The sequence below is a fragment of the Physeter macrocephalus genome, chromosome 4 (genome assembly GCF_002837175.3).
Source record: "Physeter macrocephalus isolate SW-GA chromosome 4, ASM283717v5, whole genome shotgun sequence".
In the NCBI taxonomy this organism is placed as follows: domain Eukaryota; kingdom Metazoa; phylum Chordata; class Mammalia; order Artiodactyla; family Physeteridae; genus Physeter; species Physeter macrocephalus.
The window spans coordinates 142,179,551-142,207,011 of NC_041217.1; the positions used below are offsets into that span (position 1 = coordinate 142,179,551).

Consider the following 27,461-nt stretch of genomic DNA (forward strand, 5'->3'; position numbering starts at 1 on the left):
AGTGTCTTATAGTTTTCTGGATACAGGTCTTTTGTCTCCTTGGGTAGGTTTATTCCTAGGTATTTTATTTTTTTTGTTGCATTGGTAAATGGGAGTGCTTCCTTAATTTCTCTTTCAGAATTTTCATCATTAGTGTATAGCAATGCAAGGGATTTCTGTGCATTAATTTTGTATCCTGATGCTTTACCAAATTCATTGATTAGCTCTAGTAGTTTCTGGTAGCATCATTAGGATTTTCTATGTATAGTATCATGTCATCTGCAAACAGTGACTGTTTTACTTCTTCTTTTCCGAGTTGGTTTCCTTTTATTTTTTTTTCTTCTCTAATTGCTGTGGCTTAAACTTCCAAAACTATGTTGAATAATAGTGGTAAGAGTGGGCAACCTTGTCTTGTTCCTGATCTTAGTGGAAATGGTTTCAGTTTTTCACCATTGAGGACAATGTTAGCTGTGGGTTTGTCATATGTGGCCTTTATTATGTTGAGCTAAGTTCTCTCTATGCCTGCTTTCTGGAGGTTTTTTACCATAACTGGGTGTAGAATTTTGTCGAAAGCTTTTTATGCCTCTGTTGAGATGATCATATTGTTTTTATCCTTCAACTTGATAATATGGTGTGTCACACTGATTGATTTACGTATATTGAAGAATACTTATATCCCTGGGATAAAGCCCACTTGATCATGGTGTATGATCCTTTTAGTATGCTGTTCGATTCTGTTTACTAGTATTTTGTTGAGGATTTTTTCATCTATGTTCATCAGTGATATTGGTCTGTAGTTTTCTTTTCTTGTGACATCTTTGTCTGGTTTTGGTATCAGCGTGGTGGGGGCTTATATTTTCTGTTTTTTCCTGGTTCAGTCTTAGAAGGTTGTGCTTTTCTAAGAATTTGTCCATTTTTTTCCAGGTTTTCCATTTTATGGGCATACACAGTTGCTTGTAGTAATCTCTCATGATCCTTTGTATTTTTGCAGTGTCAGTTGTTTCTTCTCCTTTTTCATTCTAATTCTATTGATTTGAGTCTTTTTCCCTTTTTTTCTTCATGAGTCTGCCTAATGGTTCATCAATTTTGTTTATCTTCTCAAACAACCAGATTTTAGTTTTCTTGATCTTTGCTGTAGTTTCCTTCATTTCTTTTTCATTTATTTCTGATCTGATCTTTATGATTTCTTTCCTTTTGCTAACTTTAGGGGTTTTTTTGTTCTTCTTTGTCTAATTGCTTTAGGTGTAAGGTTAGGTTGTTCATTTTGAGATTTTTCTTGTTTTTGAGTTAGGATTGTATTGCTGTAAACTTCCTTCTTAGAACTGCTTTTGCTGCATCCCATAGGTTTTGGGTTGTCATCTTTTCATTGTCATTTGTTTCTAGGTATTGTTTTATTTCCTCTTTGATTTTTTCAGTGATCTCTTCGTTATTTAGTAACGTATTGTTTAGCCTCCATGTGTTTATATATTACAGTTTTTTTCCTGTAATTGATATCTAGTCTCATAGCGATGTGGTTGGAAGAGATACTTGACATGATTTCAATTTCCTTAAATTTACCAAGGCTTCATTTCTGACCCAAGATATGATCTATCCTGGAAAATGTTCCATGAGCACTTGAGAAGAAAGTGTATTTCTTCTTTGTCTCTTGTAAGAGTCTTTATTTTAAAGTCTATTTTATCTGATATTAGGATTGCTACTCCAGCTTTCTTTTGATTTCCATTTGCATGGAATATCTTTTTCTATCCTCTCACTTTCAGTCAGTATGTGTCCCTAGGTCTGAAGTGTGTCTCTTGTAGACAGCATATATATGGTCTTGTTTTGGATCCATTCAGCCAGTCTTTGTCTTTTGCTTGGACCTTTTAGTCCATTTACATTTAAGGTAATTATCAGTATGCATGTTCCTGTCACCACTTTCTTAATTGTTTTGGGTTTGTTTTTGTAGGTCTTTCCCTTCTCTTGTGTTTCCTGCCTAGAGATGTTCCTTTAGCATTTGTTGTAAAGCTGGTTTGGTGATGTTGAATTCTCTTAGCTGTTGTTTGTCTGTAAAGTTTTTAATTTCTCCATCAAATCTGAATGAGATCCTTGCTGGTTGGAGCAATCTTGGTTGCAGGTTTTTCCCTTTTATCACTTTAAATATGTCCTGCCACTCCCTTCTGGCTTGCACGAGTTTCTGCTGAAAGATCAGCTGTTAACCTTATGGGGATTGCCTTGTATGTTATTTGTTGCTTTTCCCCTGCTGCTTTTAATATGTTTTCTTTGTATTTAATTTTGGTAGTTTTATTAATATATGTCTTGGAGTGTTTCTCCTCGGATTTATCCTTTGTGGGAGTCTCTGTGCTTCCTGCACTTGATTGATTATTTCCTTTCCCATATTAGGGAAGTTTTCAACTATAATCTCTTCAAATATTTCTCAGCCCCTTTCTTTTTGTCTTCTTTTTATGGGACCCCTATAATTTGAATGTTGGTGCATTTAATGTTTTCCCAGACGTTTCTGAGACCATTCTCAATTCTTTTCATTCTTTTTTCTGTATTCTGCTCTGTCATAGTTTTTTCCACTATTTTATCTTCCAGGTCACTTATCTGTTCTTCTGCCTCAGTTATTCTGCTATTGATTCCTTCTAGAGAATTTTTAATTTCATTTATTGTGTTGTTCCTCATTGTTTGTTTGTTCTTTAGTTCTTCTAGGTCCATGTTAAACGTTTCTTGTATTTTCTGCATTCTGTTTCCAAGATTTAGGATCATCTTTACTATCATTACTCTGACTTCTATTTCAGGTAGAGTGCCTATTTTCTCTTCATTTGTTTGGTCTGGTGGGTTTTTACCTTGCTCCTTCATCTACTGCGTATTTCTCTGTCTTCTCATTTTGCTTAACTGACTGTGTTTGGGGTCTCCTTTTTGCGGGCTGCAGGTTCGTACTTCCCATTGTTTTTGGTGTCTGTCGCCAGTGGGTAAGTTGGTTCAGTGGTTTGTGTAGCCTTCCTGGTGAGGGGACTGGTGCCTGTGTTTGGTGGATGAGGTGGGTCTTGTCTTTATGGTGGGCAGGACCACGTCTGGTGGTATGTTTTGGGGTGTCTGTGAACTTATTACTATTTTTAGGCAGGCTCTCTGCTAATGGGTGGGGTTATGTTTCTGTCTTGCTAGTTGTTTGGCATGGTGTGTCCAGCGCTGGAGCTTTCTGGTCATTGAATGGAGCCAGGTCTTAGCGTTGAGATGGAGATCTGTGGGAGAGGTTTCACCAATTGATATTACGTGGGTCCGGAGGTCTCTAGTGATCCAATGTCCTGAACCCGGCTCTCCCACCTTAGAGTTTCTAGATGTCCAGGGGTGTGAGCATGTCAAGCTCTCCCTTTTATAGCCATGAAAAAGTTGCTGTATCTGGCCCTTCCTTTCCAGTCTTTGCAGATTGGCTCTACTAGGTCACTCTTCTGACGCTCAGCAAGGCTGCTCACTGCTCCAGTCGGCAGCTCATTTCCCGCCTTAAGCGGGAAAGCCTCGAATAATAATTTATTGAACAATTAATTACTTATTGGCCTGAAAGAAGTCATACACAGTATATATATTTATGTCCAGCAGTGTTTATGGAACAAAGAAGATAATAGGAAATTTTTTTAACTTGGAAAATTTAAATGGTAAGAGTATTTCTTTTTTTACTTGGATAGGGTCAGGTTCATGGAATGAGTTATATTTTAAGAATTTGTACAAAGTGTTGCAATTTTAAGGTAGTAGTTGCTATTCTCAAGGACCCAGTAGCAGCCTTAGGCATAAAGTATTTCACACACTTACTCATTTTCTGACAGAGAGAGTGGGGAGTGATGGAAAGAAATGAGTTAACTCCAGAGTTTTAGGTGTTTGAGGTAGAAATAATTATCAAATCTTTTCACAGTATTTACTGAGTTGGTACTTCAGTACCAGGCAGAAACTTAGAATCTTCATCTTTTGGTTCAATTCTTTGTCAATTGCTTCTGGTAGACATTGTGCTTATAAATACTTACATGTGAGTTCATTTGATATATGGAGATGTTCTGAGTAATTCAGTAAGTTATTTATAGAAATTTCAGGTTGGCAAGATATTTATAAATTAGGTACAAATTAGTGATGTGCTATATTAGGGGTCAGCATACTTTCTCTGTACAGAGCCAGGTAGTTAATGTTTTAGGCTTTTGGGGCCATGCAGTCTCTGTTGCAACTACTCAATTCTGCTGTCATAGCTTGAAAATAACTACAGACCATATGTGTAAGAGTGAGCATGACTGTTACAACAAATCAATATTTGTGGACACAGAAATTTGCATTTTTTATAATTTCACATATCATGAAATACTCTTCTTTTGATTTGTTTTCAAACATTTAAAAATGTAAAAACCATGCTCAACTCACAGGCCATCCAAAAGCAGGCAGTAGGCTGAATTTGTCACACAGGCCATAGTTGACTGATCCCTGCTGCTTTATGGCTGCTCTGATTGAAACGTGGATTAAAAAATAAAAATAAGTCTTGACTGAGTAAATCAACAACTTTGGCAGAAGTAAAACACCAAAATGTACTGGTTTACATAGCTATATCATTTATTCGTTCATTTATTGAGAGACCTGTGGATGTGAATCAGTCTTACATGGCATTTTCAGTAGTTTGTGAAGAGAAAGGCAATCATGTTGAAAATGTTCTTAAACCTATGTGTTCTAATACAGCTGTCTCTCAGTAGCCATAGGAGATTGGTTCCAGGACCACACCCCATAACAAAATCCATGGATGCTCAAGTCTCTTATATAAAATGGCATTTTATTTGCATATAACCTACACATCCTCTGTATACTTTAAGTCATCTCTAATTTACTTATAATACGTAATACAATGTAAGTGCTATGTAAATAGTTGCTGATGTGCATCAAATTCAAGTTTTGCTTTTTGGAACTTTTGGAATTTTTCTTTTTCCAAGTATTTTCCATCCTTGTGTGTGGAACCCATGGATATGGAGGGCTGACTGTATTTGAACTTAGTCTTTGTTATCAATAATATTTTCAGTTACTTATTTCTATGTACTCTTCTCCCTAGGTGATTTCTGCTATTTCCACGCCATTAATTTTCTGATTGCTTCCAAATTTATATTTCCAGGTTATACTTCTATGAATTCACATCTCCAAATCGGTAGTTCACTTTTATGCTTGCATACCTTATTGGCGTCTTTAACTTAACATGTTTAAAATGGAACTCGTGATTTTCCTTCCCATGCCATTTCTTCTCCAGTCTTCCACTATAAGTGGCAGAACTGTATCACCATTGCTAAATCCAAAAATGTGGGCATTAATCATTTCCCATTTGAAAAACACCTAATCCTCAGAAACTAACACAACATTGTAAATCAATTATACTTCAATAAAATAATTTATTTATTTATTTATTTATTGGCCATGCTGTGCAGCTTGCAGGATCTTAGTTCCCTGACCAGGGACTGAACCCGGGCCATGGCAGTGAAAGAGCTGAGTCCTAACCACTGGACTGCCAGGGAATTCCCCAATAAAATAAATTTTCAAAAAATTTCAAAAGCACCTAATCCTTTGGTAAGTCCTGTAGCGTCTATCTCCAAAATATATCTCAACCATGGCCACTTTTCAGTATTTTTATTGCACTGCCTAAATCCAGGCTATTTGCATATCTTGCCTGGAACAATGTAATAGCTTCATTATTGTTTCTCCAGCTTTTTTTCTTGGGTTCTCCCAATGCATTCTCAACACAGGAGCCAGAATGAGCTTTTAAAAATATAAATCAAATTATATCACTCTCCTGGTAAAACATAACTTTTTATTGCACTTTGAATAAAATTCAAGCTACTCACCATGGTTTAAAAGGTATTGTATTATTTACCCTCTATTCACGTCTACAGCCTCATCGTCAGCCTTTCATACCCTCTCTTTCCAAGCTGCAGCCATAGAAACCTCCTTTTAATTCTTCTAATAGGCTCAAGTTCTCTATAACTTTGCCTGACAGATGCTATTTAACTGTCTGGAATGCTTTACTCCCAATTCTTCACATGGGTGGCTCTTTTTCATCTTTCAAGTCTCAGCTTAAAATGTTACTTTCTGTAACAGACCTCTGTATAAAATGGCTCCCATCCCAGCGTTTCCCATCACAACACCACAAGTAGAGGGACCATGTCTGTTTCTTTCACCATTAGATATCCAGTGCCTGGATTAACAGGCATCAAATAAATGTTTGTGGAATGACTGAATGACTTAAAGAAAGCATCCATTTATTTCATCATATCATATGTGGTTTGAGAAGAAAGGTTTAGTGGAAAATCTTTGGATGATGGCATGGCAAACTGACAGTAATGATCAAGTGGTAAGACCAAGCAGTTATCAATAATCCTCAAAGTAAAATAATGGAAGATGAAAAATGGTAAAAATAACTTTCCTGTGTGTATACACGTGGTTTATTTTTTTGTTTGCACGTTAACTCTCAAAAGGTAACATAGATCAATTTCAAAAGGACTTTTGTATATTTGACAAAAAGATTCAGAACTTCAGGGCTTCCTGGATGATTGTGAAGTTATGATTAATTACCTACTACAGTGTCTTATTTTCAAACCATGGGTCACAAACCATTAGTGAATTTTGAAGTTAACTGAGTGGGTTATAGCCAGTATTAAAAGAAAAAGGATAAAAGATGTCAGAGTGTATTGCAAATAATGAGTAAGTATTTCTTTTTATTTAAGAAATAACTAATATGAGTCAAGAGTAAGTCCCAAAGCCTGTGAAGGAAGACTGTGCCCTTAGTAAGATGGGCCCTCTCATGGAGGGGTCAAGAATAAGTTCATTATGTTCTATGCTTGAGTAACATCAGCCCTTCCCAGGTGTCCCTACTTCCATCTGCAGGGTTAAAAGGGGTTCCTAGATATCTACTCCACCTTTCTTTCCAACACTTTCAGCCCTGACATTATTATTTACTTTGATTCAACCAGAACCAATTTCATTATGCCTTTTCCTCCTGTTTATGCAAGTCACTGCAAGGAGTCTCAGATTCCCACTTCACCCCTCACTCAAACCTCCATAGTCTCTGCACAGCCCATATCTGTTTCTATTCTTTTTCCTTTACAGTGCTTGAAACCTTTTTGCTATGCCCTGTGGAACTATTCATCATTAACCAAATTCCTCTTATTGTCAACCTCTTCCCTGCACATTCTCTTCACCATCTACCTCTGACTGAAATCTGCCTTTCTGATCACATTGTTTTTCTGTAGGCTTCTCAGTGTTAATTGCTTTTCTCCAGTAGCCGTCATAACACTGGACTAACTGGTAAAACGTCTGTTCTCATTGTTCCTCATTTCCATTTCCAGTCCTTCCTCTCTAAAAAACCTTCAGCTTTGACTTTCATGTAAAAAAAAATTGTATCACCTACTTATTGAAGACATCCTTCCTCATTTTCTGATTATTTTTAGTTCCTGGTTTATAATTGCTCTCTGTGTTAATTCTTAGTAATATAGCATTGTAAATGATTCTTCTAACATCTTGGCCTCTCAGTTCCTTGAACTTATTTTCTACAGTGATCTTTTTTCCCGTCTTATGTCAGCCATATCTTCCTGTGGTGTTGTCATTTAATTAAAACAATTCTTAAATACTAATTTCAAGCTTCCATTTTCTGCTAATCATCTCTCGTCCTTCTAGCCCACTTCCTTTAGTATCCTAACCCTAACAATCCTTCAGCCTTATTCAGGCCTCCAATCCATTGTTTCTGCCATCTTTTCGTGATCATTACCTCTTTCATGTCCTCTCTTTCTTCCTTAGAGGGGGCAATATCCCATGGTCATTCATTATAATCACTTTCTTGCATGTAGCCTCAATTCTTGCTTCATGGATCTTGCTTGACAAAAATGCTTACCCTGGATAAATACAACTCTGTCTATTCTGTGCCTCACAGCTAAATGTGACTAGAGACAAACAAAATCATGCTGATTGGTGTATCTTTAAATTCACAACCATAATCTTTAGAGATCCCCCTAATGTTGCTAGGCAGTGATAGCATATTTACCTGGTTTATCCACACTCTCCTAAATGGCCATTTTACACTTATCTTTTCCTCAGACCTTTAAAACACCTCTCCCCTATGCTCACCCTCAGCTGATGACTTCATTTCCTATTTTGTTTCACTGATTAAATGAAGGCAATCACAAGAGAATTTCCACAAGCTTCCAAGTTGGTCTCTGTTTACTTACCTGCGTCTTATACACATACTCTTCTTTTTCTCCTGTTACTCTAGATGGCATGTCCAATCTCCTATCTAACACCAAACCTCCATGTTTGCTTCGGATTACATTCTGTATTCCCTCTGGCCTAAATCAAGGACTTCCTTCACTTTAATTCTTCCCTGCATCATCAGTTTTTCCCTCTAGTAAAGTGTTACCATTCACATTCAAACGTGATGTTATTTCTTCCGTTTTTCTCTTGATCCCACCTCCCCTTCCAGCAATCACTCCATTTCTCTAGTCCCTTTGATAACAAAACTTCCCCCAAAGAGTTGTCTATATTTGTTGTCTCTAATTCCTTTCCTCCAGTTTCTCTTGAGCCCACTCTAAGCAGGGACCTGCTAGTGGACTTTCTAATGTCACTGATGACCACATTACTAAATTCAGTGTCATGGCTTTTAAGTGTCGTCTGTGTGCACTGTCAATTTTATATCTCTAATTTATATTTCTACCCTAGACCTGTTCCCTGAATTCCAGATGGATATATCTGACTGCTTTCTTGTCTTTTCCACTTGAATGTTTAATACACATTTCAAACTTACATGACCAAAGTGGAGGTCTTCATTTGCAGTCTTCCCGTTTCATTCTACGGCAACTTTATCCTTCCATTTGTTGTCTAAAAGCTTTAGGATCATTATTGACTCATATCCAGTCTGTCAGGAAATCCTTTTCGTGTGATCTTCAGAATATATCCAGAATTCACCTATTTTGCATCACTTCTATTACCACCACAATGACATAAGCCATTATCATCCTTATCTTAGTATATTTTATTACTGTCCTCTGTGCTTCTGCCCTCCTTTGTCAACCTTTTCCCATCCATTTTCAACACAGCTGACAAAGAGATCCTTTTAAAATATGAATCCGATAATGTCACTCCAATAGCTTCTGATCTCATTGAGAGAAAAAGTCAAAGCCCTTACATTAGCTTAAATGTCTCAACACATTTCCTCTCACCTATCTCCTAGCATCACTGTTAACCTCTCTGACCTATTTCCTACCAGAACTCATTTGGCTTCAGCTGTATTGGACTCCTTGTTGTTCAGTAAGCATTTTGCACCGGCTGTTGCCTATGCCAGCCATATTCTTTTTCTCTATATGTTCATGGTTTCCTTCCTCACCACTTTCAACTTTTTGCTCAAATGTCACATTCTCCAAATGAGAACCACCCTGATAACCAAGTTTAAAATTACGTAATTCCCCAACCTCATATTCTTCACCCTCCCTTTTCTGCTTTATGTTTAGTCAAGAAAACTATCGCTTTCTAGTAGTCAACTATATAGGTTACTTTGTTTATTCCTACTAAAATGTAAGCTCCAGAAGATAAAGGGTTTTAGACTGTCATGTTCACTGCTATATCTTCAGTGTTTAGAATACTCCTGGCACAGAATTGGTGGCTCAATAAATATCTGCTGAGTAAATATTTTTGTCCTGGGTTATGACGTGAAGATGTAAAATGTGTTTCTTAATGTGTCTTGCTGTCCAAAAAAGTTTGAATTAGCAGGTATTTACCATCAAGTTGGGAGTTTGAAAGGTATGTAGGAGTTCTCTGGCAAACAAATTTGGTGAAATTTTGTGTGGTTATCAAGATAGTAGGTCAGAGGTAGCCCAAGAGTAGTTTATTCACCCCAGACAAAGTGTTTTAACAATAAAAAATTATCTGGCCTAACAGTTAAGTGACCTAGGTAACACTTACAAGAGATCTCATCCCAGTCATTTCACCTCTTAGGCTGCAGCTCCTCATCTATAAAGTCTTTAGGTTGAGGTACTCTCTATGATCTTTTCTAGGTCTAATGATCTCTGAACACCTACATCGCTAATTTTTGCTATAATGATCCTGAATGAAGTGGATATTAGTTGCAAGGATATGCTTCTTCAATGAAGAAATTAATGATTCTCAACTGTGTTCTTATATATTTGTATCGTTTCATGAGCTAAAGAATTTGTATTTTATTTTAATATTCATATTTATGCTAACTTATGATATTTATGAGAGAGACAGATTTTTGGGGATTCAATAGTTCTTCTGTATTATCCTATTTAGGAAGTTGTCAAAAGATGCAAAGTCAAACTACAATAGTGATAATTTTCTAATAATTATAGGAAAAGATTAAAAATGCACAATCAATAGTTATTTTTTATTTGTTTTTATTTTTTGTTTTTCAGACGGTCTTAAAATCACTACACTTGCCAAAAAACAACAGTCTTTATGTTCTTACACCAGATTTGCCACCACCTTCATCATCTAGTCATGCTGGGTAAGGTGTTTACTTTTCCTGGGAATCTGAAACAAAAAGTTTGATTGTTAAGTTGCTTTACTGTATATAAATATCAAAATCAAATCAAATCACAATCTTGTTGAAGCTTTAACTTACCAACAGCTATTAACTATATGAAGTTTCAAACTATTTGGTTTGGGTAATTTATTTGTCTGATTTTAGTGATGGAATCTTTTTACAAAGAAAAGCTTTAGCAAAACTCTATTATGTAAAAGAGTCAAAAATGGCATTTCTCTGTTTGAAGGGGAAGAACTGAAATTGGAGGGAAGAGATTGAGTAACTGGAACTCCATTGTCTCCCATGGCTAAAGAAGCAAAGCTTTGAGGAAGATTCTTGGGCTTTGCAGAATACAGCTTGAAAAATACTGATATAAAATTTTTATTAAGATTTTCTCTCTATTTGGAATAGAGGATCTCATTCTTCTTTCAGTAATCACAGTGAAACTCAGTACATTTATAGAATGATCAGATGATTTTAATGTTTAATTGTATGTTACATTATTGCCTGATGAAGCAACCTGATCTAAAGTGAATGATTAAGGTAGTGATAAGAGTAATATTTTTATGAGTACAGTATCCTTCCAGAACTATGTTCAAGTTGTTCTTAGATTTTCACTATTTTTTGCACATTTTCTCTTATTTAATACAACTTGGTGTTCCTAAACTTCGAATATTGTCCAATTTTTCCCCACCACCTACCAAATACCTTTATTATTAATGTAGTAGAAGGAAAAAAGTCCTGTTTTTCTTTAGTACCCTACCCACAGAACACCTCTGGCCGCCAGATGTGTGGGTCCCCACCACCACCACCACCACGAGGCAGTTCTTCATTCCCAGCTGGATGTTCTACAATTTAACTAAATTCTGATACTACCTACCTGGAGATAGCATTAGATCTCACAGGTTCAGGGCTCAGTCCCACAAGACTGACCCCATATCAGACCCAGTTGCAAGTCTGTGTTGTCACTTGTGCTTCTGACCAACTGGCTATAGATTGGAGGTTCCCACCACTCCCTCTGAGTTCGGTAATTTGTGAGAGTGGCTCACAGAACTCAGAAAAATGCTCTACTTGCTATTACCAATTTATTATAAAGCATATTTTAAAGGATATAAATGAACAGCCAGGTGAAGAGGTACATAGGATAAGATCTGAAAGGGTCTCGAGCACAGGAGTGCCTGTAATGTTTGGGGTGTGCCACCCTTCCAGGACACGAATGCATTCTTGTTTACCAACTTGGAAGCTCTCCAAAGCTCTTCAGCTAGGATTTTTTATGGAGGCTCACCACAGAGGTATGATTAATTGAGTCATTGGCTATTAGTAATTAACCCAACCTCCAGCTCCTCTCTCCTTGCTGGAGGCAGGGGTGCAGGCTAAAATTAGGTCCAGTCCTCTAATCATGAGCTTGGCTCCCCTGACAACCAGCTTCTCTCTAGAGGGGTTTTCCAAACATCATCTGTTTAGCAAACCCAGGTGTGGTTGAAAGGGGCTCATTATGAATAACAAGAGACCTCTCTTTTTTCACCTTTATCACTCTTCTCACTTAAAAAATTCCAAAGATTTTAGGAGCTCTAAGTGGGGAAGAAAACCAAATGTATTTGTCTTAATAGGTCATACCATCACAGGTGGATAGTAGCAAAAAGAAAATTAAATTCCCTTTACCAAAGTAGAAATCACTGAACTGAAAAAAGTTAAATCTAATATAATTGTATCTCATAATTTGTTAAAGGTTTGTTTTAGGCTAAGAATTTAAAGATTTCTTGGGTTGCTCTTTATCTTCTATGTTCAGATCATATATTAATGGGAAGTTGTATTTGCATACTATTACGAACAGCCAAACAGTACTTGTATTCCTCGTGTTTATAGTAATGTTGATATAAATACCAGATGAGATTATAGGTATGGGTTCTGTATCTAGTCATGTAGGATATTATTTTTTAGGTTAGTTAACAGAGTGTAATCACTGTCATCCAATATATAATCCACATAATTACAAGTAGGTAAGAGACATCATTGGTTATAATCTATTGCTTTCCAGTAACATGATTAAATGGATCTATCAAAATGTCTTCCTGGGCTAATGGAAATGTTCTTCATTGCCATGTGGCTGACCTTAGTTTGATTGCCACTTCCTCAGTCCCTAGGCAGGCAGGGGCCTACAGTGCTTCTGAAATACAGTGTTTATTTGAGAATGAGTACTTTATATAGCACTAAAGTAGTCTTCCCTAGTTGGCTTTATGGATTTTTAGCAAGTTACAGTAATGCTTTTTCCTGTGTTGGAACAACAAGAAAGACATAAAAAATCAAAGCCAAATAAAAGACACAAAGCACAGTCTATCTGGCTAGTGAGAGGAGGGGCATTATAGCTTTCCTGCTTGAAAGCTGGAAAAAGTTATAAAGGGCACATTTGATGAAAAAGTTATATTAGGGCACATTTTATTAAAATCTAACTAAAAGGTCAAGGTGTGTTTCTTTTAGGTGTGTTAATATATCTTTCTATAAAACTAGAGATAATTTTTCTGTTTTTGTGTGTGATGTATATCTTAAATTCTGATTTCATGGGAGACAATTTAAAAAAAAAATCCATACAGAATTTTAAAAGCTAATGGTAATAATTATTTTTAACTTCTGATTTTCATTTTGTGTTTTATCAAATAAAAATAATTTTTGACATCTTAACTATATAATAGAGTCCAAAAGTAATTTAGTATTGAGTTATAAAGCACATCATATTATCAAATATGGGAGACATAAAATTTCTCTGCACTAAACTCCATAATGAATCAAATTGATTTGTTTTTGCAAAATTTTGTTATAGTTGGTGGATTCATGCGAATCTTATTGTAATTTGCAACCTAATTTATAATCTAAAAAGGAGAAAGTAAAAGGCAATTCTGATTCTTAGTGTTATATTTGAGAATTGGCAGATGAATAGAAGAGACCTGAAATTGGTAGGGAAAAATAGGAAAGATTCTTCTAACACCTTGGCCTCTCAGTTCCTTGAACTTATTTTCTACAGTGATCTTTTTTCCCGTCTTATGTCAGCCATATCTTCCTGTGGTGTTGTCATTTAATTAAAACAATTCTTAAATACTAATTTCAAGCTTCCATTTTCTGCTAATCATCTCTCGTCCTTCTAGCCCACTTCCTTTAGTATCCTAACCCTAACAATCCTTCAGCCTTATTCAGGCCTCCAATCCATTGTTTCTGCCATCTTTTCGTGATCATTACCTCTTTCATGTCCTCTCTTTCTTCCTTAGAGGGGGCAATATCCCATGGTCATTCATTATAATCACTTTCTTGCATGTAGCCTCAATTCTTGCTTCATGGATCTTGCTTGACAAAAATGCTTACCCTGGATAAATACAACTCTGTCTATTCTGTGCCTCACAGCTAAATGTGACTAGAGACAAACAAAATCATGCTGATTGGTGTATCTTTAAATTCACAACCATAATCTTTAGAGATCCCCCTAATGTTGCTAGGCAGTGATAGCATATTTACCTGGTTTATCCACACTCTCCTAAATGGCCATTTTACACTTATCTTTTCCTCAGACCTTTAAAACACCTCTCCCCTATGCTCACCCTCAGCTGATGACTTCATTTCCTATTTTGTTTCACTGATTAAATGAAGGCAATCACAAGAGAATTTCCACAAGCTTCCAAGTTGGTCTCTGTTTACTTACCTGCGTCTTATACACATACTCTTCTTTTTCTCCTGTTACTCTAGATGGCATGTCCAATCTCCTATCTAACACCAAACCTCCATGTTTGCTTCGGATTACATTCTGTATTCCCTCTGGCCTAAATCAAGGACTTCCTTCACTTTAATTCTTCCCTGCATCATCAGTTTTTCCCTCTAGTAAAGTGTTACCATTCACATTCAAACGTGATGTTATTTCTTCCGTTTTTCTCTTGATCCCACCTCCCCTTCCAGCAATCACTCCATTTCTCTAGTCCCTTTGATAACAAAACTTCCCCCAAAGAGTTGTCTATATTTGTTGTCTCTAATTCCTTTCCTCCAGTTTCTCTTGAGCCCACTCTAAGCAGGGACCTGCTAGTGGACTTTCTAATGTCACTGATGACCACATTACTAAATTCAGTGTCATGGCTTTTAAGTGTCGTCTGTGTGCACTGTCAATTTTATATCTCTAATTTATATTTCTACCCTAGACCTGTTCCCTGAATTGTCTTCTCTTCACCTCAGATTTGGGATTTTTTTTAAGGTATATTTTATTTAGGTGGTTGGTTTGATATTTAATTGGTTTTATTCTTTTATTTCTCTGACACAAGTCAGTGGATGTTGGAAGACTGAGGGGAACTCCATAATAAACTGCCTGTTAATTGCAGTGCAGAACTATGACGAGGTCCTGTCGCTGGATTCCACCATTCCAATTCCAATGCAATGGCAAATATTAGGTTCTTTCTTTATAGAGTATCAGTCTTCTCTCAATGGACTAGACAACACTGGTATTATAGACAACACTGGTATTATAGTATCACTCCTAAACAAAATTTATTATGACCAAATCAGAAAAGTAATATGATTATAATCTATCTTGTCATATGAAAGATAACAAGACCTAGAGAGAAAAATCCTGGATTACACTCCCAGCTTGGTTAGAGTCAGATTTTTTATATATAAAATGGGAAGCATTGATTTTAGTTGCCAGGGTGGTTGTAAAAATTCATTAAGCAGGAGAGGTACATTATATGTGAAATCACAAATTACAAAGCATGATTATTACAATTATTTATTCTAGTAAATACCAATAGTAATCTTTTTCATTCAACTCTCACTTGATTTTTATAACAACTCTACAAGATTACAGGCTGATTTTGATATCTCTCATTTATAAATTAGGAAATTGAGGTGTTTAGAAGAGTTTTGTGGATTGTTCAAGGTCATCAGTGAATACTTCTGATACTGAAATCTCCGTCTGACCCTCCATCTACTATAGCTTCCAATTTCTTGACAGAAATATATAAAACTTTATTCCAAAGATGCCTTCTTTTTTGGAAGCTGTTCTCTATAATGAGATTTTTTTAACAATATCTTGTAATTTGTCATTATATACTTGTTGAAGGGTATTTATATACACTATTTCACTTACTGTAGTTCTCAAGAATATTAATGAAATTTCAATGTGTGAATGAACTTTTAGTTACCGTACACTATTAATCATTTAGTAAAATGTAGATATAAAATAACATGCTTTTAAATTGTTTACTGACAAAATATTATTCTCAAGGTTTGGTGAGAGCTATATCTTAAACCATGTCTTATAAAATTTTTTTTTCTTAACTTGATTTTACTGCCACTAGGGGGTGCCTGTTAATTGAGTCTTATTTTGTATTTACGGTTTTTTTTAAAAGCTAAGAGCAGCAAAATTACCATATATGTTTCTATAACTGAATTATATTTAGAATTATTTTAAAGTAAGTAATGTTTTTCAGAAAACAGAATTTCAGGCTTTTTGAGAATTTAAGAGCAAACTCTTTAATCGTAGTCTTTATAACAGTTGAAAAGCATTTAAAAACTTTTTAAATAAATCAGATTTCACTAATTCAAAGGTGATGCAGTACCCCTATGGCACAACTTCAGATTATACTGTAAATCATAGTAAAATCAGAAGGTATGGGGACTGTTAATTATACCTGTTTCATATTATTATAGGAAAGATTCAATCTGTCAAAGATTTATTGATTACCTACTAGATGAAAACAAGCTCTGTCCCATGGGAGCTTATAACCTATTCATTAAGGTATATATAAGCTTATATTTTTATATATATATATATATATATATATATATATAGTTTATTTATTTATTTTTGGCTGTGTTGGGTCTTCGTTCCTGGTGCAGGCTTTCTCTAGTTGCAGTGAGCAGGGGCTACTCTTCGCTGTGGTGCGCAGGCTTCTCATTGCAGTGGCTTCTCTTGTTGTGGAGCACAGGCTCTAAGCACGCAGGCTCAGTAGTTGTGGCTCCTGGGCTTTGTTGCTCCATGGCATGTGGGATCTTCCTGGACCAAGGCTTGAACCCATGTCCCCTGCATTAGCAGGCAGATTCTTAACCATTGTGCCACCGGGACAGTCCCCTTAATTCATCTCTTTAAAGAAAATTTCCAACACTGTTTTGGTGTTCTGTGTGCCACTCAGGTTGATTCATCCAGTAATCACCTCTTTTCTTCATCTGCTCTAAAAGTTGGTGTTCCCCAGAGTTCTGTTTTCAGCAATCCCTCTTACTGTACATTTTCCCTGACGTCTCCTCTCAGTACTTCAATTTCCAGAAACATATATAGATGACAAGTCTCTATTTATAAACACCTGTTTCCTGCTTGCCAATGGAGCTTTTCACTGGTGTGTGTCCCATATGTAATTCAGTCACATGTCTAGAACTGAGACAATCTTGAAAAATATGTACTACTTACTGCCTATATTTTTTGTCTCAAAGGTACAATGGTACAAAATATTGCAGTGTATTCCAGGTAGGATGATAATTATTTAAAAGGTCATCAGTTTGGTATATAAGTAATTAATGCATTTATTAAGATCATTTTTGGTAGGAAGATGAGAATAGGAACCAGGTTGTAGTAGATTTTAATGGATAAGTGAGAAATGAGGGATTATAGTTACTGTTATTTTCAGAAAATTCAACTCTGAAGGGAGAGAGAAGTTGAGGGAGGAGTAGGGTCAAGAGACTGAAGAATTATTAGAATTATGAGGAGGAAGAGACAGCAAATAGGAAAAATTTGAAAAAGTGAAACCATAAAGGGCTGATGGACAAAAAGGGTGTGGGAGTATCAACTTAAGCTGCAATGACAAAATACCATAGACTGGGTGACAAACAATAGACTTTTATTTCTCACAGTTCTTGAGGCTGAAAAGCCCAATCAGGGTTCCTGTGAGATTTGGTTTCTAGTGAGAGCTCTCTTCCTGGCTTGCAGAGAGCTGGCTTCTCACTGTGTGCTCATATGGGGGGATGGGGGTAGGGGGGAAGGAGGGAGGGAAAGGAAGTTGGGGAAGGGAAGTAGAAGAGGCAGGGAGCAAGCAAGTACTGGAGTCCTCTTGGCTCTCTTCCTCTTCTTATAAAGACACTAATCCTATTGGATTAGGGCCCCACCCTTATGACTTCATTTAATCTTAATTACTTCCTAAAGACTGTTTACAAATACAGCCATATTGGGGGTTAGGACTTCAATATAAGATTTCTAGGGTTGGGGGATGCAGTTCAGTCTATAGCAGGGAGGCAGAGTGGAGTCCAGGGGTTAAGTGTTGAAGTTAGCTGGCAGGTTTAGAGACAGTAGAAAAGGTAGAAGAATAGAAGATTGGAGCAAATGGAGAACATTTCTGGATTCTGGATTTCAGTGCTGTTAAGTAATAGTTGTTGAAAAGTGTAAATTATAGATAATACTGCAGTAGAAGATAGGTAATAGTTACAAGAATAAGGATGTTAAATATGAAGTTAAAGTATTTGGTAAGTGATAATGACACAACAGTTATCATTTATGAAGACAGGCTTTTTGCCGAGCCCTTTATATATATTATCTGATTAAATCCTCACAATAAATCATAGATAGGTGTTCTTTGTCACATTTTGCAGATGGGTAAACTGAATTAAGGGTAGTGGTTAGATGATGGCAGAGAGAGAGTAGTTACTGAGAGCTTGTTTAGGTTCTTGTTTGAAGAAAGCTAGAACTACTGATTAAACTAGTCTATATTAGAAAAATATAAACCTAGATATAAATGTTATAACTTAAGGGGATAAACACTAAAAAAAAATAACCTGCATGCTTCTAGAAGAAAAATGAATAGTCAGCTATATGTTGTTTACCAGAGAAATATCTCTTAAAGAAATGACACAGAAAAGAGAAAATAAAGGGTATAAGAAATGATATTTAAGCCAAATATTAATTTTTAAAATGTAGTGTGGCAATATTAATATCACATAAAATTGAATTAAGGCAAATAATATTGAGGGACAGTTTACCAAGAAGATATGACAATTGTAACTTGTGTGCACAAAGCAGCAAAAATTGACAAAATTACAAGGAGAAATAGTTCAACCACAATTATATACAAATGTCTTATGGAAACTAATGAATTAAGCAATAAATCTTTGTAGGCTATACATTATTTGAATAACCAAATTAAGCACATATAGAACACTTATGAAAATTGACCACATATTAGAACACAAAGCCAGTATCAAAGAATCACTATCATGCTGACCCATTCTCTGGCCATTATACAATAAAATTAGAAGTGAAGTAATAATAAAAAGGTATCTCTGAGATTCTCCATACATTTGGATACTACAAATAATTTACTTCAAAATAATTTATGGGTAAAAATGAAATCATAATAGCAACCACTGGCTGTTCAGAAGTGAACATAAATAAGAGTGCTATATACTAAAACTTTGAATATAGCAAAAGTGGTACTTAGAGGGAAATTTGTAATATTAAGTCCACTAATTAGAAGATAAGAAAGATAGAAAACAATTGCATTGTATGTTCAACTTAAGAAAATAGAGAAATAACAATAGAGTAAGTCTGAAGAAAATAGAAGGAAAGAAAGATTTAAAAGCAGTAATTAATGATAGAAGTAATCAACAAGTAATAACTGCTTGAAAAATCCAGCCAAGAAAAAACGAGGGTAAGCACAAAAATATTATGTATGAAAAAGGGGACTTAACTACAGATTCAGAAGAGATTATTTGATTAATAAAATAATTATTAAATAAGTTAATACAAAACAAATAAGAAATTAATAAATTAAATTGTTTTAAAACAAAAATGTGCATGAATAGTAATAAAATAAGCATATCTTTATGGCTTATTAAAATCTGAAATTTAGTTGAAATGGAGAATTTTGCATAAACTGTCAAGTACTAAAATGAATACAAGAAATAGGTAACCTGAAAAAAAGTGATAGCCATCAAAGAAATTGAATTTGTACTCAAAAATTTCACATGCCACTTCTTCCCCCTCCCCCACCCCAGAGGATTTCCATAAATAAATTTTACACAAACTCTTCCCAGTGAGACTGCTACCTATCTTATTTTATAATGTTCATGTAGAGCTTCCCTGGTGGCACAGTGGTTGAGAATCTGCCTGCTAATGCAGGGGACACGGGTTCTAGCCCTCGTCTGGGAAGATCCCACATGCCACGGAGCATCTAGGCCCGTGAGCCACAACTACTGAGCCTGTGCATCTAGAGCCTGTGCCCCGCACCAAGAGAGGCCGCGATAGTGAGAGGCCCATGCGCCGCAATGAAGAGCGGCCCCCACTTGCCACAACTAGAGAAAGCCCTCGCACAGAAACGAAGACCCAACGCAGCCAAAAATAAATAAATAAATAAATAATTTTTTTAAAAAAAGTTAATGTTCATGTAATCTTGTTACCAAAACTAGAAAGAGATAATGTAAGAAAAAGTTGTATGTAAATCTCACTTATAACCATAGATAATAAAAATGAGTAGGTAAATTTTTCTTTGCCTTCTCTCAGCCTTACCATTTAATGACCTCTTCTTTCCCCTGTCCTTATTCCACTACCTTCAAATGGTACCTCTCCCAGCACTCAAATGGTCTAAGATGTAAATGAACCAAAAACCATAACTTGATTATGTCTCTCCCCTGCTCAAACCCCTCCATTTGCGTTTTTGCACTTAGAATAAAATCCAGGTTCCTTACTAAGGTATATAAAGGACTTACATAATCTTGTTCCTGACTTTCTCTCTAACTTCATCTTTTATCATTCTCATCTCTGGCTTGTATCTTGCCAGCCACACTGGCCTCCCTGCTCTTCTTTAAACATTCTAAGTGTGCTTCAACTTCAGGACATTTGCACTTTGCTATTCCCCTGCCTGAAATGATCTACCACTTATCAACTTGGCTTACTCCTTTACTTTATTCAGGCCTCTACTCAAATGTTACATCCTCAGATAGGCTTTTCTTGGTTCCCCTGGCTAAAAAAGCCCCTGTTATACATTCTCCCTTTATCTTACATTATCACAACAATGTATTATATTAGTAATATTAGTAATATATTCATATTTGTTGTCTGTGTCCCTCATCACAACGTAAAGCTGTAAGAAATGAGCGACTTTTTTTTTTGTTCACTGTTGTATCCTCAGCAGCTAAAAGAGGGCCTGAAACATAGTAGGTACTTAGAACTATTTGTGGAATGAATACTGTGAAGTGCTACATGCCTAAGGATGTTTGCCTCCTAAGAGAGACCAAAGGTAAGAAGTAAAGTTCTAATGGAGGGATATCAAGCATCATGCGGAACAGATATAAGATACTTGGGGAGCCAAAGATCTTACAAGTGTCCCATAAATGTAATAAAGTAGGCAATCTCCACTCCTTGACCTGAGTTTAGCCTTTTTGTCCAGTGTTCCTTTTCATTTTTCTCATCAAAGTATGGAGTAATGCAAGGAGCTCTGGCTTTATAGTGAGACACTGTTTATCCTATAACTGTCCTACACTGGTTTTGTGGCCTCAGGCAACATCTTTCTTCTCTGAGACTTAGTTTTCCTAGTATTATTTCTTATATGGCTGTCCTCTCTCCAACCAGATCCTGAGCTGCAAAGAGCAAGAGCATTCTTACTGAGCATCTCCGTCAGTTCATGAGAGTGCCGTCTATATAGAGGCCCTTAATAAACATTTGTTGTAATGAATATGAAAAGTTTCATGACAAATGGAGGGATTTAATTTTTTATCCATGCATGTGTAGTCTCTCCTTTGGCTGTTTTGCTATTTGTCAAACTCATCATAAAGTGTTTTTCAGATAAATGGAGAGTCCATCTCATTTATTTATGCAGGATGTCAGTTATTCACTCATGTACTAGATGTAGATTGAGTACCATCTTAAAATGTGTTAGGTCCTTGTGCTAGGTGTTAGGGATGCAATGAGAAACGAGACAACAAGGTACCTGGTTTCATGGAGTTTACAATATAATATGTGTAGACATGGGGGTAGGGTGGAGGGACAGGCAACAAACTATACAAATAAGATAAACCAGAAAAATTATCAGATGATAACAAGTGCTTTGCAGAAAACTGAAATAGAGTGACATGATAAGAAGTAATTTGGTGACTACTGTAAGTTGTAAGGTCAGGAAAGGCCTCTCAGAAGAGGTACTGTTTCAACTGAGACATGAATGATTGAGGAACCATTAAAGTGAAGAGCAGAATGAATAGTATTCTAGGCAAGGGAAATAACTAGTGCCAAAGCCCTCAGACCATGTATAAATATAAATGGAGAAGGTTTAGTATTTTTGGATTTGGTATTACTAATGATCACCTTGCTAGAAAAGGACTGAATGGGTGTCTTGGTAATAAAAGACAGTCTTTTCAACTTGCTTTGGTCTTATTCTAATAAGTGCTAAAAATGTCCAGCTCCATTTTAATTATATAGATTGTCTTCATTTTTATGGCAGGGTGACAGAAAATAAGGTATCCCTTATGTGTAGCTGTCCCTTTTACAAGTAGTAATTGAGTCTTGCTTTTGAACTTTGACCTTTTTATACTGGGAGGATGGTTCCCATTAATATTTCGATGAGTTCTATGAGGGTATTGTTGAGCTCTGGTCATGTAGTCTAGCATATGGTCCTCTTGTGTGGCCTCTGAGTTGTGAAGTTGCTTTTAATTCTGACTTTGAATTAGTTGCTATTTGTGCAAGCATTAGTAAATTCAGGGTGCTAATTGGGACTCCTGTGATAGTTAAGTAAAACACTGGTGTTAAAATATGTGGCCTTTTTTTTGTGCTTGGAAAACCGTTGGTGGGAAAGCAGGTGACAGTAGCCTTGAATTAGGTGAGAGTAGGATATTATATTTTCTGATGGATACTGTGGAAGGAAATTGAGGAGTAGTGAGTCAAGATATCTGAGTCCTAGCCCCATCTGAGTTCCAGCCCCAGCTCTCCCACAGAATCACTGTTTGACTTTGGACAGGTCACTCCTCTGCTCTGGGCCTCAGATGCTACCAGAAAATAAAGAGGCTCCATGACTGGAAAAAGAAACTGCTTTAGTAGCCAGACAAGCACCAAATGGATCATGTGGCTTAGACTTGAGTCCTAAGTGAGGTCTTTTACCTTTCACTCCAGATCTAAATCTTAGGACCCACATGCTCAAGTGACCTATAAAAAGAGTTATGACTGGGTCTTCAGAGCCTTAAGGACTGATGCAATAGACCTGCCTCACCAACCTGGTCACAGCAGGAAACATAGCTTAGAGAGCTCAAGGCAAACCTTGTCCAGGGGTATTTACCACAGAGGATAAAAAGTGGAAGGGAATTTAGTGCACTAGGGCATAGGAAATGGAAGAGGAAGCTGCTGGTCTCATCCCTGCCTTCTGTGAAACCTAACCTAGTACAAGGTGACCTTGTGAATAATTATAATAGTCTCTTCTTTTCTCTGGAGGAAGCAGGTTTAGAATGGGGAGAAAATGCTACAAGTATTAAAACACTTCCTTTGTGAGGAGGAGCAGCATGGGCAGAAATAGTGTTCACCCTGTAAGCAGAGGCAGAAGCTTGAAGAAAAGCAAATGAAACATTGTTCTCATGATCCTTGAGGTCTCTTCTAACCTTCTACGTTGGATATGCACTTCACTAAATCCATTAAGCCTGGTATAATTAAGGGAAAGACTGAACTATTCCTCTTCTATTTCTGCTTCTTATAACTAGCTGTGGTAATAGGTATCCAGCTGTGCTTCTAGCCTCAGTCTTAGCTAAGAGGTGACACCCTCTGGGTGGTATGTGTATTGATAGTCATACAGTTTATTTTTTTCTTTTTTGTTTTCTTTTTCCCATCTCTCCCACCCTGTACTGAGGCCATTCAAGATACTTGTTCACCCCCCATTATCCCAACTAAAAAGATAACTGAACAGTATCATGGAACTATTGTGGGGTTCACTTATTACAAGGACATTCTAAGGATGCTTTCAGATAGCTCTCATCCTACTTCTGTTTCCTCAGCACCTCACAATCTCTGCACAGATGTTAATCCTTATAATATTTTTTACTTTTTTTTAGTCTATATCCTGCTATTTCAATTTTTGGTGTTCTTAATGCAAGAGTCATATCAGAGCTCTGACTTAGAAGAAAGCTCTAGGGTATCATCTTTGGAAGGATTTAAAGCAATCATCTAATCTAGTCCCATTTTATGACTAGGGGAACTGAGGTACAGAAAGGGGAAATTTTACATATGCAAGTAAATGTTCTGAAAGGATTGGTTCATTTTTTCTTCCAAAATGCTGTACAAAACAACTTCTTTTTTGTTTGTTTTCACAAAGGATATTCATCTGTGAAAATGTTTTACCAGTGTTGTAAGTAGTACAGTATTTGATAACAATTCGATGTATCATTCTTAAAGTAACTTATCATTTCTTAAGAATAAATTAATATAATCAGTGTTTCAAGTACATTATTGTGATTACTGTTCAACTTTAATTCTTTTGAGCATTATTATTAGATTTTGTAAAAGTGAAATTAGGAAGTATTGGATTGGTAAGTGTTTCTTAATAAGGGGCTACTTGAAAAGTGGCTTATTTTAAAAAGAGGACATTTCCCTATAGTTATGCATTCTGGATGAAAGAAACTTGTCCCCAATTAAAGCATTGGTGGAGATCACAACACATCTAATTGGATTGATGTCGCAAACCCATTTATATAGTTTACTGCCTATTGATAGGTCAGTGAGTACTGAGATTAGCTTGTTAACATCACACCTCGAAAAAGAATTGCAGGTATTCTCTATGGTTGATTTAATGGACAGTCGGAAACTTGGTCACTAATTCATGAAACAAAAATCATTGTATCTGTAACTTTTGTTTCTTTTTTCGTGGTTTGTCTAGATGAATAGAATTATGTTTTGACAGTTTTGCTGTGAACTACTTGATGGATCACAATATATCACTATCACCGCTAATTACCACATTTTGATTAATTTTATATACTTTGGTTAGTACATTTTGCTGAATCCAGTATATCTCTATATTGATAAACAGTAATTATAGACATAAGGACACCTGAACTTTGAAATCGTCATGAAAATGTTGTTAAGAATTATGTGAAACCAAATGTTTGTTTATCTAGACATATTTAATTGCCAGCAAAGAAAGCAATTAAAAGTAGCTGCAGAGTAAGAGGCCAACCTTTGTTAAACGTGGTTTTAAGATTGTTACAGAACTTGTGGTGATGATAACATGGTGTCTTGGAGGATGTTAACAACTGTAGCAGAGTGTTAATTAAGAATGATGTAATCTGCAGCTCAGAATTATTAGTATCATATGTTAGTTTAGCTGGACAGGAGCAAAACCTAATTTCAGTTATGATGAGGGCTCAAGTTATATTTGTAGTGGAAAGATTAACATTTTATTTTTGTGCTGTTCCTGAGACAATTTAAAAATCCTGAATGAAATACAGTCAAATGTAAACATCAAGTCCCTAGCTCATTTACATCTGTGCCAGATTTTCAAACTGATTGCTGTTTGAACCTAATCTGTCATTGCTGGCTGCATTAGCTACTACAAACATTACATTTACATATTGATTTCGTATTTTGTTTTAGTGTAAATAATCCATAATTATAGTAAATTTGGTCTTTTGTTGACAAGAGCTCATATGACTCTGTAAGTTTAGAATGGAAATTTAAATTGCCATGTGTCATGCTTTTTAATTTAAAAGCTTGATATATCTGAAAGGATAAAAAGATCATTGTAGATAATAAAATATTCCCCAAGAGACAAAGGAGAGAAAATTTTGTAGGGCCTTTTAGAAAGATATAAATTGTAAATTATTAATGAAAAATTCAATAGCACATTCTAAGATTATTATTTATATTTTTATAAGAAAAAGTCACAATAATTTGAAAAAAATTACTCTTTTGGCTTCAATATCAGGTCATATTTTAAAAATAAAATTATTGGAAATGAACCTTCTAAACATGTTATTTTACACTGATATTTGTTTGAAATATCCAGTGCAAGAAAAGAAATAGCATACACACACAGCAGGAATGAAACAGGAGATTTTTTGATCTCTGTATTGATGTTAATATTTTACTCAATCTTAACTACATATACAACATTGATTTGAGAAATTTAATTTCACGGGCAACAGCCGTATATGTCAGTGGTCATATAGTATTATTAAGTAGCAATGGCAAAAAATCCATGGTTTCCATTTATGTTGATAAAAAGTGTGTTGTATTTTTGAAGTTAAAAATATGGGACCTATTTAATTGCCAAAATAGTAGTTATCCAATTGTTCAGGTACTTTTTATGGCTTATAATTTTTTTGTGGAGATATAATTTACATATAATAAATGGGTTCTTAAGTATTCCCCAGTTATATGAGTTTTGACAAACACTTATTGTTTTCTACAATGGATTTTAATGAGTGGAATTTTAATTTGGATGTGTATATACCATTTAACAAACAGATAGCCATTTAGTAGAAGCCTGTGCGGAATTGATGGTATCTGTTTACTTGAGTGCCGTGAATTCAGAACTCTTAAAAGCCCTTATGTTAGTCAGCTCAGGCTGCTATAACAAAATACCCTAGACTGGGTGGCTTAAACAATAGACATTTATTTCTCACAGTTCTTGAGGCTATAAAGTCCAAGATCAAGATGCTGACAGATTTGGTTCCTGGTGAGAGCCCTTTTCCTGGCTTGCAGATAGATGGCTGCCTTCTCACAGTGTCCTCACTTGACAGAGGGAGAGCCCAAGCTCTGTTCTCTCTTCTTCTTCTTATAAGAACAGTAATCCCATCATGGGAGTCCCATCCTCATGACTTCATATAAACATAATCATCTTCCAAAGGTCCTACCTCCAAATACCATCACATTGAGGGTTAGGCTTTCAGCATGTGAATTTGAGGGGATACACAAACATTCAGTCCATAACAGCCCTGAAACCCAAGTCTGAATGTGTTGTTTTTCCTAGTCTAGTTGTTTAACCTTTTTTTTTTTTTTTTTTTTTTTTATGGCATCTTCCCGGACCGGGGCACGAACCCGTGTCCCCTGCATCGGCAGGTGGACTCTCAACCACTGCGCCACCAGGGAAGCTCTAGTTGTTTAATCTTGATGGATTTATACTTTATAACAATGAATGCTTCCCCTAGAACTGTTACTGTTTTAATAGGAAGGCTCTGATTTAGCCTGGCCAAATCTTCTGCCCACTGAAGATTTAAGAGGGAATTCTTGATTCAAGGAATTGCTGAAGAAGAAATCCTTAAAATTACTGTTATTATCCTTGACGCAAGACACCCTGCTTTCTACTGTTCTACCCTATGGGCCTGCTGCTGTTTGTCAGGAGGAAGCCATTCCTCTTCTTAATCAGGAATTAATGACAGGTATATAGCTACATGATGATCAACTGATGTTTCACTACCATAATGCAATCTTAAGTTAACCTTGAAAAATCACTGTGTCATACATATTAAAATATCCATGTGCTTTCTGCGTAAGTGGATCACTTAAGTGCTCTCTCAACATGAAATAAGCAGTCAAGACAGTAAAGGCTGTTATATATATTTTCTTAATGTTGTTGCTTTCATCAGTACTTGACATATGGAGGCCAATAATTTATGGCTTTTTATGTTCTCAGGTATAAAAAAATGTCTGTAACTTCAAGTTTATTTATTGGGGCCTGTGTTAAAATTTGCTGTACACTAATTTTCCCCATACTGTCCTCCCCCCCCCAAAAAAACTGGATGGCAATATAAAATGTATTAAACTAAGTCAGTGAATTAAAATGAAGTTACTCACTAGAAGACAGATATTTTACAGATGACTTCTCTGTTCTTGATACATGCTCATAGTTAAATTGGAATGGGATCCCCCCAGGCATAGGTGGACATTCATTAGCAGAATGAATGTCCAAGACTTGTGGACAGAAAAGAAAGTAGAGAAGGGATGTTCTGCCGAAATTATTTCTAGAATTTTGTTGGTGGTTTAGATATT

General features: G+C 36.0%; 1 protein-coding gene across 1 annotated transcript in view; it reads left to right on the plus strand.

Annotated features, from left to right (window-relative positions):
* FAF1 (Fas associated factor 1) overlaps nt 1–27,461 on the plus strand; it is a 534,086-nt gene that overhangs the window by 235,219 nt on the left and 271,406 nt on the right. Inside the window, exon 6 of the mRNA XM_024119653.3 lies at nt 10,383–10,474. Coding sequence (XP_023975421.1) covers nt 10,383–10,474 — 92 coding nt within the window. The remainder of the gene's footprint in view (nt 1–10,382; nt 10,475–27,461) is intronic.